This window comes from Eptesicus fuscus, chromosome 12 (genome assembly GCF_027574615.1).
Source record: "Eptesicus fuscus isolate TK198812 chromosome 12, DD_ASM_mEF_20220401, whole genome shotgun sequence".
Taxonomy (NCBI): domain Eukaryota; kingdom Metazoa; phylum Chordata; class Mammalia; order Chiroptera; family Vespertilionidae; genus Eptesicus; species Eptesicus fuscus.
This window is the reverse complement of record NC_072484.1, coordinates 30,465,278-30,480,514: the sequence shown is the minus strand read 5'-3', so window position 1 is coordinate 30,480,514 and position 15,237 is coordinate 30,465,278. Positions and strand designations below refer to the sequence as shown.

The 15,237-nt window shown below is 56.6% G+C and overlaps 1 protein-coding gene across 6 annotated transcripts in view; it reads left to right on the top strand.

Annotated features, from left to right (window-relative positions):
• The first annotated feature begins 9,209 nt into the window (after positions 1-9,209).
• Positions 9,210-15,237, top strand: part of SIRPA (signal regulatory protein alpha) — a 43,672-nt gene continuing 37,644 nt past the window's right edge. For 2 of the 6 annotated variants that reach the window (XM_054723772.1, XM_054723773.1), the window contains exon 1: positions 10,214-10,358. In XM_054723772.1, coding sequence (XP_054579747.1) covers positions 10,280-10,358 — 79 coding nt within the window. In that variant the 5' untranslated portion in view covers positions 10,214-10,279. The other 4 variants (XM_054723771.1, XM_054723768.1, XM_054723770.1 and 1 more) reach the window with 4 other exon arrangements.

Sequence of the window (15,237 nt, the reverse complement as noted above, 5' to 3'; positions counted from 1 at the left end):
AATAGATGCAAATTACAGAGACCAACACACTCCCAGGGTGACAGGATACTGAGTTACTGCACCCTCCAAATAAGAATTGCTATTCCCACTTGTTTACGGGACATTATTGAAGGCCTACTATGCACATAGCCTGGCTTTGGGCCCTTGGGACACCCCAGAGCTATGACACGGTAGATTGGGAGGCCGTGGAAGCAGCTGGAACACATGGGGCAGTGAGCTCAGAAAACCCTTCCCAGAACAGAACAAAATGGATTGTCCAGAAAGGCAGTGAGCTCCCCGTTGCTAGAGGCAATTTAGTGTAACAGAGAGGTTTGCACATCAGGTGGGAGAGGAGTGCTGGGGGGAGCTGAAGGCCTTTAAAATTCCTTCCAGCTCTAATATTCTTTTCCTATCAATCCCACTGGGCTTCAGAATTTTTTAAATCATATTCCCTGTTAGTAAAAACATTTTAAACATGCACTCCCAGTGTATGTTTATTTGTCTATTTATAAATGCATTATATCCTTTTTGGACTCACATGTACTTTATAGAACAGAAACAAAAATAGAAAAATTTGGAATAATGAGATGAAAATACATAGATCGCTACCCTAAAGGACAGGGAGAATTGGAGGAGAGTGATGTAGCATTTATTGAGTACCTCCTGTGTGCCAGACTTTTGATGAATATTATTTCTTGAATCTTCAAAATATCCCTGAAAAGAATTGTAATGTGTGTAGTGTTTTTTTCCCCCTCTTTGTGCAGATGAGAAACTGAAGCACAGAGAGGCAAAGGCTCTTTCCCAAAGTCACACAGCATGTAGCTGGCAGGGCTGGAACCTGGACCCCACCAGGCTGGCTCTAGATCCCAGGGCTCCACCCATAGGCTTCCGGTCCTGCAGCCTTCAGGTAAGTGGGAGGGACTGCAAAATTTGTCAAGAGCCTCAAATGACATCCCAAAGCATTTGGGCTTGAAACTGAGCAGCAGGTAGGATGCTCGGGCCACAGGCACCGTTGGGCACAGTTGCTACTCAAAGTGCAGTCTGTGGACCAGCAGCTTCGGCTTTACCTGGGAGTTTGTTAGAAATGCAGACTCGCAGGCCCTCACTCTGCTTCCTTTTCCTCAGCAGCTCTCACTGCCTACATAGTATGCATGCATTTATTTTTCATTTCTCCCACAAAGGCTGTTCCAGCACTCAGAACAGCCAAGGCGCATAGTAGGTGCTCAATAAATATGTCGACTGAATGAAGGCCATGCCCCAAGGGGGGCCTTGGGCCTGTGGTGAGGCAGAGGCCTTGGAACCCGGGCCTGGCTTCCCGGGGCCACCATGAGGCCTGCCCCAAGGTTGCACCCCCACACCCCAGTTCCACTGAGGGAAGAGCAGCACCCCCAGCAGCCTGGGACCCTCCAGTTTCTCCAACATGTCCTGCCTCTTCCCCAGTCTCTCCCAAGTCTGTCCAGTAATTCCTTTAGTTTTAGACTTCACCAAAACCCAAGAGGCCTTACTATGGCCCCCTTCTGCCCAAATCCCCGTAGCACCCATGTACGAAGCCCAGTTATTTGCTTGAAACTGTGGAGAAGAAACACTAGGAGGACAAACACAGGCAAACGTGTTCCAACTTGGCCCGTCGGACTTCCCGGCGGTGAGACGGGGCCCCCCCATTCCCCTCTCTGTGCCTCAGTCTTACCCATTTAGGGGTCAGTCACTGCTCTCTTGGCTGGACAAACGCCAAAGGTGGGATCGCAGGTATGAGCCACCCCGTGCCCCAGGCGTTTGGAGAGGGGTAGATTGAGGATAAGGAGGGGAGTAAGGGGTTTTGTAGCAAAAGATCTGGGCTCATCCCCCTTGCTTGCCATTGACCCAGTATGCTGCCCAGGTAGTCAGTCTCTGCCTATCACCGAGCCTCTGTTTGCCCATCGGGTCAAATGGGGGGACGTGAATGGTGCAAAGTCCAGCCAGGTGAGGCCGGCACCCAAGCCCAGCCTTCACACCGCGGACTGTGGGAGTCCATCGAGGTAACAGGCCGAAGAGCTCAGGAATTGACCTCGGAGGCACCTCCTACCCCACCTTCCCCCTCGCTCCAGGGGCAATGGCGCTATCAAGGCCACCCGCTCCCCTGAGGCCACAGTGCCGGCTCCTCAGAAGCTGGGAGCCGAGAAAGCCGTGCGAGTTGCTTGGGTTTTCCCTAAGCGCAGGGCCGCTGCCGCCCCGGGACAGATACTTCCTCTCAGGAGCAGGAATGAGGCCAGCTGGAGCCCTGGCGTCGCTGCCTGGGAAGGAAACCCAAGTTCAACGAGGGCATCTATTCCTCCAGGAAACGCAGGCCAAGCCGGGCCATCAGGGCAGAGGAGCCTGCACGTTTGGCGGAGCTGCCAGTGCTGGCGGACAGTCCTGCTGGCTCCGGCGGCATCTTCCACGCGTTCGCTGAGGCCCCGCTCTGTGCAGGCACCGCTGGAGACCGAAGACCCTGCATGGAGCCCACATTTGAGTGGGGGAAAGGCACAGCAACCAAGAAATGTATCATAGTTCTATGCTTTCAAGAAAATCCCGTGGGGTTAGGGGGTAAGATATGACGGGTCTCCTTTAAATAGAGTGATCGGGACAGGCTTCTCCAAGGAAGGGACTTCTGAGCGAAGATCCAAAGGAAGGGACAGAGCAAGCCAGGCAGCCAGCTGGGTGAGAGGACTCTGTGCACAGGGAGCAGCAAGTGCAAAGGCCCTGGGGAATGCTCAAGGGATGGAGTGAGCCAGAGAAAGAGGGGGGAGGCAAGGTCAGAGAGGGGGCAGTGGGTGGGATCCTAGGGGCTGCGTGGGCCACATTAAGACCTTGGGGTTTTATTCCAAGAGATGAGAGGCAAGGTTATTGGGAGGTTTAGGCTGAAGGAAGGACAAGCTGGGGAGTCCAGTGAGGAAGCAGGAAGCAGGAGAGGAGGTGAGAGATGGAGGTGGGTGGGACCAGAGGGGACACAGGTGGTAAGGATGGTCAGATAATGAGTTTATTTTGAAGGCAAAGCCCAGATGATTGGCTGGCAGTACTGTGAGTGGAGAGGAAGAAAAAGAGAGGGCTCAAGGGAGACACCAAGGAATTTTGCCTGAGCCACCGCAGGAGTGAAACCGGGATGGAGAAGACGGGACGGAGGCAGGCGCCAACCACGGCTCTCAGCTGCAGTCTGCCGATTCCATCTGTCTGTCATTTCCCTCCATCTCCATCCCCCTCCCCTTTTACCCATCAATCCTGCCCTCCACCTGTTTTCAGAGAAGAATGGAGGCTGCGACCCACCCAAGATCGCACAGGCAGTGAGGGGCTCAGCCCGGAGCTCTCCGCCCTGAGCGCTGGTGTCCCATCGCAGCTGAGAGAGTGAGACTCATCTGTTCATTCATCATTTCATTCACCAGATCCTTCCATGCCTACAGCGCCTCAGCAGGCCCAGAAATAATCAAGCCAGAGGGGCCCCGAAATCATCAGCCAGCCCCTGGTGATGGAGGGAGACCAGAGAGGGCACTGTGGGGCCACCCAGGCTCAAAGTCAGAATGTACCGAGGCTGGGAGCAGGGGCTGGGGAATGAGAACACCGGATTCAGAGCCTAGCTCTGCAACGCACAAGGTGTGTGCTCGTGCACAAGTCCCTTAACCTCTCTGTGCCTCAGCTTTCCCATCTGTTAAGGGAAAAGACCTATAGCGAGTGAAAAACTTAAGAGAATAGGGGGTAAGAGCTATAGGGAGTGAAAAACATAAGAGAATCCACTAAAATCCTTTAGGCTTGGAGCTTACTAAGTGCTCCTGCACTTTGCTATGGTTAGTATTGCCACTGGGCAGAGTCAGCACTTGAACTCAGGTCTCCCAGGGTATAGTGAGGCAATCAGTTATTTGTCCTGACGACAATCCCTGCATCACCCACCGCCCTGCAGGGGACCCCGGGCCAGGGGTATTGCAGGGAGGCTCAGCTCTGCACAGCTGGGCTCAGCTCCTGGCAGAGTCAGATCCCCAGAGCCTGAGAACAGTGTTTAGGGCCCGACAGCGTGGTCCCACCCCCGACGAGCTCGGAGAGCTGCTTGCTTGCTGCCGAGTCGCTTAGTCGCTGAGTCGCTGACTTCCCCAGGAAAACATTAATTACAGCATGGCTCCCCTGGGCCCGGCTCTGTGACCTGTCACAGCCCCTCAGCTTCGGGCACTGGCTGCCGTCTCTGAGCCAGTGCTGTCACCCTTTTGCTTCGCCTGGCCGGGGGAGGACAGAAAACAGGGAGAGAGAGAGACGGACAAACAGGAAAACTGGGGCTGGGCACATGACCCATCCCCACCAGCCTGTTCAGGGGTTCTCAGAGGGCGAGCTCAGACCAGCAGCATCGGCATCAGCTGGGGACTGTTGGAAAAGCAGATTTTCAGACCTTCCCCGAGACCTGCGAATCAGCGATTCTGGGGGTGAGCCCTAGGATCCCTGTTTAACAACTCCCTCCAGGTGACACTGATGCCTGCTCACTTGGGAACCACACTGTGCAGCTATGGTGGTGGGGATTGCGAAGTGGCGGCGGGTGGGGGGGGAGACTGGGGAGGGAGGATAGGGGGGACAGGGAGGGGCATGCTGTGAAGAGGTGATTATAAAATGAGATGCCTTGAAGCACAGGCTCAGAGAGACCTACCCACCTTCAAATCCAGACTTGCTGATGTCTTACCATGTGATCTTGTGCAGGTCACTTTTGAAATGAATACATATTTGTTGAAACCTACTCTTTGCTGTTGAAGGCCCTGGAGCTGCATTGCTGGGAGAAAACAATGGCAATAGCCAACATCTTTTCCTGTAGTCACTCATTTAACCCTTACAAGGTATGGTCCTATCATTACCTGGATCTGGGCAGGTGAGGCACAAATGGGCAATGAAACCTGTCCCACCACTAGTTTTAAGCAGCATTGAGGTTTGAGCCATAAATGTGTTCCCAGGGGCAGGTGCCGGGCCTCGGGGCTGCCCTGAGCTGTGGCTAGTTAAGGAGATGGACAAAATGCACTGAAGACATACAACACAGGCAGGCCATGATGTGTGCTTTGAAGACAAAAAATAACACAGGGAAGGGGATTGGGATGGGGGTGGGGACTATTTTCACTGGGTGGGTGGTCTGGCAAGGCCTCTCTGAGGGGGTGACCTGTGAGCAGAGACCTCTCTCTAAAGCAGCTTTTGTATCTGTAAAAGGAATGATTAGCAGCCCTCCCAGGTGCGGTGTGACTATGTTACACAAACATGCCTGGGAAGCATACGTAGTGGATGCTGAGCAAATAGGAATTGTTGTTCCTTGAAGAACTGAGTTCCAACCCTAACTGAGTTGGCTCAGCCCCTCAGTAACCGCGTGTCCCCAGCAAGTCACTATCCCTCTGAACTTTGGTTTCTGCAGCTATAACATGGGTGGCGGAAGCCTTGGAGATAAAGTCAGAGAACAGAACCGGGGTGGGGGGGTTGGGGGGGCGTGTGCAGTAGGGCCCCGCCACCTCCTGCCCCCACCCTGCTTACTCTCCAGGCTGCCAGCAGCTCCTCTCTGGGGCTGTTGGTTCCCTGTTCCAAGCTGCCCAGGAGTCCTTGCTGTTTTTATTTTATTGTTCTGGCTCCAAAGCTGAGGCCTCTCACTCCAAATGGCTCCTCTTGCCCAGAAAAATAGGTCGTTGGCAGCTCCAGCCTCCTGACAGGCCCCAGACAAAAGCGGCCTGACGGGCCTGCCTGCTGCTGCCAGCCCAGGGTTCCAGGAAGTGAGGAGCCGAGCCTAGGCAGGGCTGGTGCCAGGCAGAACTGGGTCCCTGCGGGTTCCAGCATGCCTTGGCAGGCAGAGTGACCCTGGTCAAGTCACTTTCTGCCTCTGGCCTTGTTGCCCCACCTCTGGGAACACACTGCCGTTGCTGCGACTTCAGGGAGACGATGCCTGTAGGAGGGCCAGGCACACACAGGGGCGCTATCACCCCCCTCCCCCACAGAGGCCAACTCCTTAGACGCTCCCACTATGGTTGTGGCAGTACTGCCCCTGGGATCAGGGAGACCTGGTTATTCCCATTTCACAGACGAAGAGACTGAGGCTCATAAAAAAGTCTCATCAGTCAAGTGGGCAGAGTCTTGGCTGCAAAGCCCTTGGTGCTCCCCTCCTCCCGCTCATTCCAGAGTGCTTTCCAACAGGGCAGGGACACGGTCTGGCTTCTATAAAAAGATCCCTCTGGCTGCTGAGTGGAGAATAGACGCAGGAAGAGGGTGCCCGGGAGGGAGATTGGTGGAGGCTTAGACCAGGGCAGTAACAGCTGTGGAGGCGCTGAGAAGGGGTTTGGTTCTGGATTTGAAGGGATGGTCCAGCCAGTGGGATGCGCTGTGGACAGATGGCGCACCAGGAGTGATGGGGAAGAGCCGAGCAATGCAGGGATGGAGCCGCCCCTGGCTTCCCTTGTCGAGTCTTTCAGGCAGTCACTTAAATATCACCTCCTCTGAGGCCTTCACTGACCCCCTTCCCTCTCATTGGCCCTCCTGGGCCCTTCGTCTGCTTTTTTCCCTCCTACAGCTCTATCCCCATATGACAGACTAAACAGTGGACATACCGATTTGCTTGTTTGTCCCTGCTCGAATGTCAGTTCCTTGGGGAAGGAGTTTTTGTCTGTTGTTCCCCCCCCCCCCCCCCCCGGCGCACCTGCTGCATCCGCAGTGCCTAGCACAGAGCCTGGCACATAGTAGATGCATAATTAATACTGTTGATTGCATGAATGAATCGTGTATGTATGAGGCAATTCAATTTTAACCCAGGGCAGCTCGGAGGCCTCCTATGTCTGCCATAGTCTCACTCTGTAACTTCAAACAAATCCCCCCAACCTCAGGATACCCGGCTGGCTGCCCACTGGTCTCAGTGACCTCCCAGCCCTGATGGCTGGCCAAGGGTGATTTTTCTATGGATGCTGGGACAAGAAAACAAGGCCTAGGCCCCCTCCTGGGACAAGTGAAACTGCCCTAGTGTTGGGAAGCCCTGCTGAGTCCTTTGCCAGAGGAGGTGCTATACTAGTATATAAATAGCAGGTGGTCCGATTATTATCCTTCCCTAATCCGCCGTCTCCTAATCCCAGGCAGGGTGTGTGTGTGTGTGTGTGTGTGTGTGTGTCCCCTGGGGAATGGCAGAACCTTCTGGAAGCCCAGGCCAGGAGTCTGCCTCATCTCTGACCTTCATCAGCAGCCCCTGCCCTCATTCCCACCCAGATGGATTCTAATAATGGATTTTCCCAGGAGTCTCAGCTGGTCACCTTCATGGTCTCCGCCAGATGTGGCCTGAAGAGTTAGAGACTCCCTACCTCCCACTCAGATACCAGGACCCCAGAACAGCCTCCTGACCGGTGTTCTGATTCCATGTTCCCCTCCCTGCAGCCCACTCTCCGCTGGAAGCCAGGCTGGCCTGGCCTTTAAACATATGGATCACACCATGGTGCTCTCCTGCTGAAACCCGCCAATGACTTCCTATCTGCAGAATAAATGCATGCTTCACCAAGGCCTGCAAGACCACCCACCTGGACCACTCTCCCCCATCCCTCGCTCATTCCCCTCCAGCCAAACTGGCCCCAGGGCCTTTGTCTATGCTGTTCCCTCTTCCTGGAACAGCAAATCCCCAAATCCTCACCCTGTTACCCCTTCTTGTGATTCAGCTCCCAGCTTCTCAGGGAGGCCTCACCCTTATCTAAATTAGCACACCCTTCTCACTCTCTGAGCTCAATCTTCTGTTGTTCATTAATTATTTCTACTTGTCTACTTATCTGTCTCTCCACCAGAATATAAATGCCTCGTGGTCAGGAACACTGTGAGGGTTCCTGCTGTATCTCCCATACCCACAGAAAAAAAAAACTCCCTCGTACTTCAAATACTGCCCAGAACCCTGTGGGCTCCCAAGGACTGTTGTCAAACACTTTCACTTATTTGTCAAATGCTATGGGGCACTTGGGACATGCGAGACACTCTTTAAAGTGTTGTACAAGTATTAATTCACCCAATCCTCACACCAGCCTTTTTAGGTAGACACTCAGGTTGGCCTCCTTTCAGAGGAGGAAGGTGAAGCACGGAGAGGATAAGGTATTTCCCCAAGTCCACACAGCTCATAAGAGGTAGCTGGCAGGATTGGAACCAAGGAGTCTGGTTCCTGCTCTCAAGCTGTACCCGGCCTGCCTCTCTCTTAGCACAAGACCAGGACCAGCATCTGACAGGGAGGCTGGGATGGGAGTGAGGATACCACTTTGCAAAGGTCTTTATTTAGCCTGGGATTCAAGAAGTCAAAATTGTTTCTACCCCTGGCCTTGCTGTGTGGCCTTAGGCAAGTCCACTTCCTCTCTGGGCTCCCTTTGGTGGCTTCATTCATTTTCTTTACTCAACAGCCTTGCCAAGCAACATTGGATGTCCCTTTATTTCCAAGCCCCAAGCCCTCCAATCAGCAGAGGGCCTTGGGCTCCTTTCCCTCCCACTGTCCTGAGCCACCTTTGCCAGGTGATGAGCCACCTTTGCCAGGTGACCAGCACTCCCGCTCCCTGTCACTGACCTGGCTGCTACTGGGCACACAGCTCAGTTTAAGGAAAAGGGGAGAGAAAGGGGGAGGGGAGGGGGGGGGGGACAGAAAGCCTGAAAGACAGAGACATATTGAGGCTCTGTCCTCTCCAACTCCTAGCCTCTTGCCTCTGTTCCCCTCCTTTGCCCTCATATTATTACTCATTACTTGTCATGTTCCTGGAGCCCAGGACTTCAAATCCCCCTTTCCTGCACCCCCTGAGTCTGCCCCAGAGAGGCACCTGGCAGAGAGAGCCCACCTCCCCAGGGCGGTGAGGACCCTTCCCCTCTAGGTTCCTGGCCACAGCCCTCCCCGCGTTCTTTCTCTACCCTGCGCCTCTTTCCCAGGCAGCACTGAAATCCTTCCTACACACACGCTATTTCTGTACCATCACTCTCTCCTTCCTCTCCCCCTTCCCCCCACATTCACTTACTTCCTGCTTTTCCTGCACCTAGGCCCAGCTCGGACAGAATCGGGGGGCCCCTATGGCCCCAGCGTACCCCCAACGGGGCCTTCCTTTGGAGCAGGGGCAGGGCCACTTGGGAAGGGGCAAAGGCAGACACCCCGGGTCCCCACCACTGCCCCCCTCCTTCGCCGCCTCCAGCCTCCCGGCAGAGGGAAGCGGCGTCTGACCGCGGCCGGAGTCGGGAGGCGAGGGAGGCCGGCCGCAACTTCCCCAGTCCACCTTAAGAGGATGGCGTGCCCGGCTCGCGGCGCCGACCTGAGAAAAACAAGTTTGCGCTGAGTGGAGTGGGGCCCGGACCCCGGCCGCCCGGGCGCTGCCTCCGCCGCCTCCCAGCCCGCGCCGCGCCGCCGGTCCGCGTCCGGCGGGCGGAGGGAGGGAGCGGGAGAGGGGGCGGACCGGGCTGCTGTCAGCCGCGCGGGCTTCTGAACTGGCACATTGTTGTAGGCGGAGGCCGGTCTGGTCCCGGACCGAGCGGGGTGCGCCGGCGGCGGGGGCTGGCGGGCCACCTCCCGGGGCGGCCGCGGTGGGCTCGGGCGGGGTGGGTGCCGGGCCGCGGTGCCGGCGAGGGGGCGACCCCGGCCTCCTGGCCGCGCGTTAGACCCCAGCCCTCGCTCCCTCCCCTGGCGAGCTGCAGGCGGGCGCTCGCCGAGAGGGTGCCGGGCGGCGGGAGCCCCGCAGCCCCCGCGCGGGCTGGAGGGAGGAGGGAGGAGGGGGCGGGCGGGCGGGAGGGGGCCCGGCTCAGCTGGCGGGGGCCGCGGCCCGGACTGCGGCCGGAGCGAGACCAGCCGCGGGCGCCGAGCGGAGTGCGGGCGGGGCAGGTGGGCAGCGGCGGGGGCGGCCGGCGGAGCTGCCCTGGACCCCGACTCGCGGTCCTCCTCTCCGGCGCGTCTGGCTCTGCGCGCCGCCTCGCGCGCTCCTCTCTCTCGGCCCCCTCCTTTCGCTCCCCCCACCCCTCGCCTGCCTGTGTCTCTGGCTCTCTGCCTGGCTACCCTGGTCTGCCTCCCGCTCCCGCCGCCTCTCTCCGGCCGCCCCGCTCTCCTCCTTGCGCGCTCGGGGTCTGTCAGTCTCCCGATCTCTCCGGGGAGTAGGGGGGTGCTCCTAAAATCCTGGCGGTGACGGCGGCTCCCGAGCTGCTCCGGGCGCCCATTCCGGGGAGGGGGGAACCCGGCCGGGAGGGGAGGGGAGGGGAGGGGAGGGCGGGGAGGGGGGAGGAGGGGGGGCTTAGTCATTTCCCCGCTCCAGCCCGCGCTTGCCCGAGCGCGCACTCACGGCCGCTCTCCCTCCTCGCTCCGCAGCCGCGGCCCATGGAGCCCGCCGGCCCGGCCCCCGGCCGCCTCGGGCCGCTGCTCTGCCTGCTGATCGCTGTGTCCTGTACCTGGGCAGGTAAGCACCCCCACCCCTCGCCCCCGCTGCTGGCCCCCAAACTGCGGGCTCCGGCCTCTCGGGCCGCCACTGGGGGCCACCGGGCTGTCAGCAGTAATAGGGGTAGCGACGTCTGTAACCAGGGCTACAGATTCGAAAACTGAGGCCAAGAGAGGGCCACCGAGTTGCCCAAGGTCACACAGCCAAGGAGGGAACCGGATCCTGACTGTGTGCCCCTGTGCTGGGCACCGGAACAGACCCCAGGAGTTGCTCCCCGCCCGATCCGGAGGGGGAGGCAGGCTGCGGGCAGCTTTGCGAGCCAGACACCCCGGCTTCTCTGAAGCTCTCTGCCTGGTCCGATGCTTCCCACAGGTTTGATTTCAGGGTCTGAGAGAAGGGGGTGGGGGGTGGGGGGTCCTCCAGGCACTGCCTAGGATGGAACAGAAACAGGCGTTGCAATTAGGGAAGAGTGAGCCTGCCTGCTGGTGCGCAGAGTGGAACAGTGTTGGTGTGTGTATGGGGGAGCGGAGAAGGGAGGCCGTGGTAACCCTGGGGTGAGCTGCTGCGATCCGATCAACAGATCCTGATACGAAAACACGGTGCATGTCCCTGTGGTAGCCAGAGCCTCTCGCTGGATGGCAGTTCTCCTTGCTGGCTCTCCGCGCCCCCCCCCCCCCGCGCCCCCCCTCCTGCCTTCCCCAGGCTGCCAGGCAGCTCCCTGCAGTTCAGGGGCTCTGTGGGGCTATTACCTGTGGCTCCGAGCAGGTCTTTTTGTTGGCCTACATCAAACACCTGGCTGCCTCCAGCCGGCAGGCTCTGAAGGCTGGCGTGTGTTCGCCAAGGGGTGAGGTCACCATTCAGGAGTCCTGCTTCTTAAAGGGGTTTTTGCAAAACCACGGGTCTCCTGGGAGGGCACGGGGGACAGAGAAATGGCATTTAAGAGGAGGGGTGGGGGAGAAGAAATGAGCATCTTAATTTTTGGCTTCTTGAAGCGGTGTTGCCGGCAGAGGGGTCTCTGCACCTCCCTCCCTGGAGGAAAGAGGCAAAGATGAGCTCAGTACCCACCTCCCCCTTTTGCGTTTGCCTAGAGACGGGTAACCATCTGAAAGCAGTGAGAAACGGAGAACTAGCAAAGAGTGGGTGGAGGGAGAAGTGGGGGTAAACAGCCTCTTCTCTCTGCCCTGCAGTTTCTCCTGAACCCGGGGATCCACATAGGACTCTCCCCCCACATACCCCCGCCCCATTCCCGGGTCTTTCTGTTACAGTTGGGTCCTTGCTGGGCGGAAGGAAGCACTGGTATATTTCTATCTCTCTGGTGAGTGGCATCTCTGATCTGCTCCTTCCTGCCTGAGCCGGCCTTGCATACCCTGCAAAGTCCCAGCCCCTGCCCTGCCATCCTTCCTGGCTGGGAAATGCACGAGCATCTCTCACAAGTGCTTCATTTTCCTAAAACAGGGAATTGGGCACAAGTTAATTTCTAAATGTCTATTCCAGACCCTCCTCCAGTCAGGACCCTGTGGCTTAGTTTCTGGCAAAAAGCGTGGCAACGTTGGTTAACAAGTGTTCAGATGGACAGCGTCCCTTTCCCAGGGCCCTGGCTGGGAACACCCACCACCCTTCCTGTGAGAGGATCTCTCCCTTTTGTCTATAAAAACAATCTATAAAAAGGTAAAGATTAGGCCATAAAACTTTCGTTCCAATCCATTCAGCATCAATAGCCTGAAAAAGTGGGAGCAGCAGAGGGGCCAAGATTAACTTTGAAATAAATAAATCTTGGGAGGCCAGAATACATTTCTTGGCAGAGGGTGGTGGGGAAGGGGTGGGGTGTCTCCATTATAACCGAAGCCTCCCAGCATCCTCCACTCTATGTTCTACAGGGTCCTGGTCACACTCTGGCCCTGGCCTGGCATTCATCTGGTTTGGCTGAGGGATGGGGCTTCAGGCCCCTCCCTCAGTGGATCGAAGCATGGCATACCACAAAGCAGAACAGAGGCAGAGCAGAAGGGCAGGAAGGTAGAAGGAGGCCGTCGTGCAATTTCCTAAGAAACTGGTTTGTTTGAGTGAGAAACTCAAATGTCAGGCTTCGGAAGGCGGCTCTGGATTGAATGACTGTTAGTGTCACATGACTGCCGTGGCTTCACATGGTCACTGTTTGGAGGGGGGCTGGTCACGGGAATTATCTTGCTGGGGGGGAGGCAGGGGAAGAAGTTTCTAAAGATTGCTTTCGCCACAGCTGCTGCCAAAGGGAAATTCTAAAAAGATGCCAGTGAAGTCACCAACCTGTGTTCTGGGAGCCAGTGGGAGGCGTGTTTCGTGAAACAACGCCCCGAGGGAGATTCTGAGGCGGGGAGAAGGGCAGGGGACAGGGGCTTGGGGACATCTGGGCAGCTTGACTTTCTAGCAGCAGCAACAGCATATGGCACTGAACCTGCTGGCTCCTGTCTGGGCCCCACCTAGGTCTTGGGATGTCACCTACTGGGCTGACTTCAAAATGAGCTCCCATTCATTCCTCGCTCTGGCCAGGAGAAGGCCAGGCCAAGTAGGGGCTCGGGTCTGGGGGGGCATCTGGGCCCTCTGGCGAGGCTCTGGCCTGTGGTAGAGGGCGGCATGCTGATGGCTCCTCTGTACTTTCCTAAATGGTGAAACGAATCTCACTTCCTCTTTCACAAGAAGACAAGGGCGGGGGGCTTTCTCCCTGTTGGGCTCAGGCTATTGGAAGGCCCTTAAAGTCCAGTGCTCTTTGGGTAACTTCTGCCCATTAATTATTTACTCCTGTACCGATCCCGCGAGACTCAGGGTGTGATTCATTCCTTGACTTGTAGTCACTCGGCACGCATGAACTCCTAATGTGAACCATGTGTTGAGAGAAGCGAGGAGACCCAAATGTTCTTTGAATGCTAACTGTATTCCAGGCTGCGTGCTGACTGCCTAATCTGCATCAATTCATCGGTCTGCAAACACAGACTGAGCTGGCTGTTATTCCCGTTTTGCAGATAAGGAGAATAGAGTCCCAAACGGGAAAAGTGACTTGTCCGAGGTAGGGAGCCTGGATTTTGAATCCCGGCTTCCTGGCTGTCCCCTCTGAAGGGAGAAGTTCCCCGATTTAATTGGGATGACGTAGCCCGAGCTGGAGGGAGCAAGAGGAGCCCCTCCCGGCTCCGGTGGAAGTTGGTAGAAAGGGTCCCTCCTGGGGCAGGAGTGTTTCACTGAGTCACAGTTGTTTCTCTGGAAATACACGGAGGATGGAAACCCTGGCAGCCCCTTGGCCTCACAAGTGACAAGTCACAAGTGACTCCCGTCAGAGCCCCCCATCTGGGCTGCCGAGCTCTGGAGCCCCCAGAGCTGGAATATTCCTCCGTGCGTGTATCTTCCTGGTGCCCTTTGCAGCAGATGGAGAGGGGGTGTGTGAGAGGAAGGCAGTCTAAAAGTGTTGTGCGGATCCCACACTCACTCGCTTGCTGCTTCCCATGGCTCCGTGTGACAGGTTATTTTTTTATTTGTAGTCTTGGTCCCCCCCCCTCCGCCCTCTTCTTTTTAAGTGAGCTCAGATTTCTGGCCTGTCAACACGACTCAGATCATGTCACTCCCCTGCTCAGAACTGTTGAGTGGGTCCAAATTTTCTTTTAAACACACACACACACACACACACACACACACACACACACACACACAAATTGCACCAGGGCCTCCCTCCCATGACAGGCCTTCTTTCTCAACCACATGTTTGCCAAAGAGCTGACCTATTGACATGCTGCAAGATAACCAGGCTTCCTCTCCGCAGACCCAAGCTTTCCCGGCTACTCAAGCACCTTAGCGCCCAAAAGACCCTGAGAAGTCCCGCGCTTGTCGGATCCCCATTCACAGGAACAAGAGGCGTTTGGTTTGGATAACACTCATTCACTTGGCCTAACCCAGTTTGGTGAATGGTTTTGTACAAATCCATGCCCTTAGCCCAACTCTCTCAAGTATGTTCCTTTGCTTATACTGTTCCTGCCATCAGCAATGCCCTTCCCTGTATCTCCTTACCTCCCTATGTCCAACTCCTCCTCCTCCTTCACAGTTCAGTTCCTGCTGCCTCGTGCTCTCAGGGATCTCTTCCTCCTCTGAACCCGCCCCCAGGATGTTATCAACCCCTGTCTGAGGCTACGCGTCGCCTTCCGCTTGTTTTATCATCCTGTGCGTGCCTGTTTAACTCTGGCACCCGGTGGCCCTGTGGGCGCGGGGATCAGCTGGCCTCTCCGTGTGGACACAGCTAGCCCCGTGCTGAGTCACAGGCTCAGTCAGATCCAGACCCCTGGGTGTGAATCCAGCAAAAACATGTGCATGGACAACTTACTGAGCTCTGCGTCTTGGTTTCCTCATCTGTAAAACAGAATGAATCAACAGCTCTGTTTCCAGGATTAAGTCAATTACTGTGTGTGAAGCGCTTGAAACCATGCCTGGCACGTAGTTAGGTGCTCAGCCAGTGTCGTAATCATCAGTTTTGTTCTGCTTGGATTTCCTCACCCATGAACGCAAGCCGCGCTCTTGTAAAGCACCTAGCCCAGCTCCTAGCACAGAGTGGCTACTCACAGAACAACAGAGCTGATAAGGAGGGTGAATGTCTTCAGCCGGAGGCTTTCCCTTGTCTTTTATGCCGGCAGGGGATGGATAAGTTGAGCAGAAACCCAAGCTGTGTGATTTAATTGTCTGGTAGTGGGACTGAGTGCTGTGCGCACAGCTTGCCTCTAGGTGTCTCTGTCCCTATCCACGGGTCTGGAATAGCGGGCTCCCAGACATGGAGAACCAGAGCGGGGGCCCGAGAGAGCTGCCAGTCCTCTCACCCAGCACCTGAGAGGAAGGGACTGGCGGGCTCACCCAGCAGATCCGTGGCAAGGCGTGGGTGGGACGCCAAGCCCGG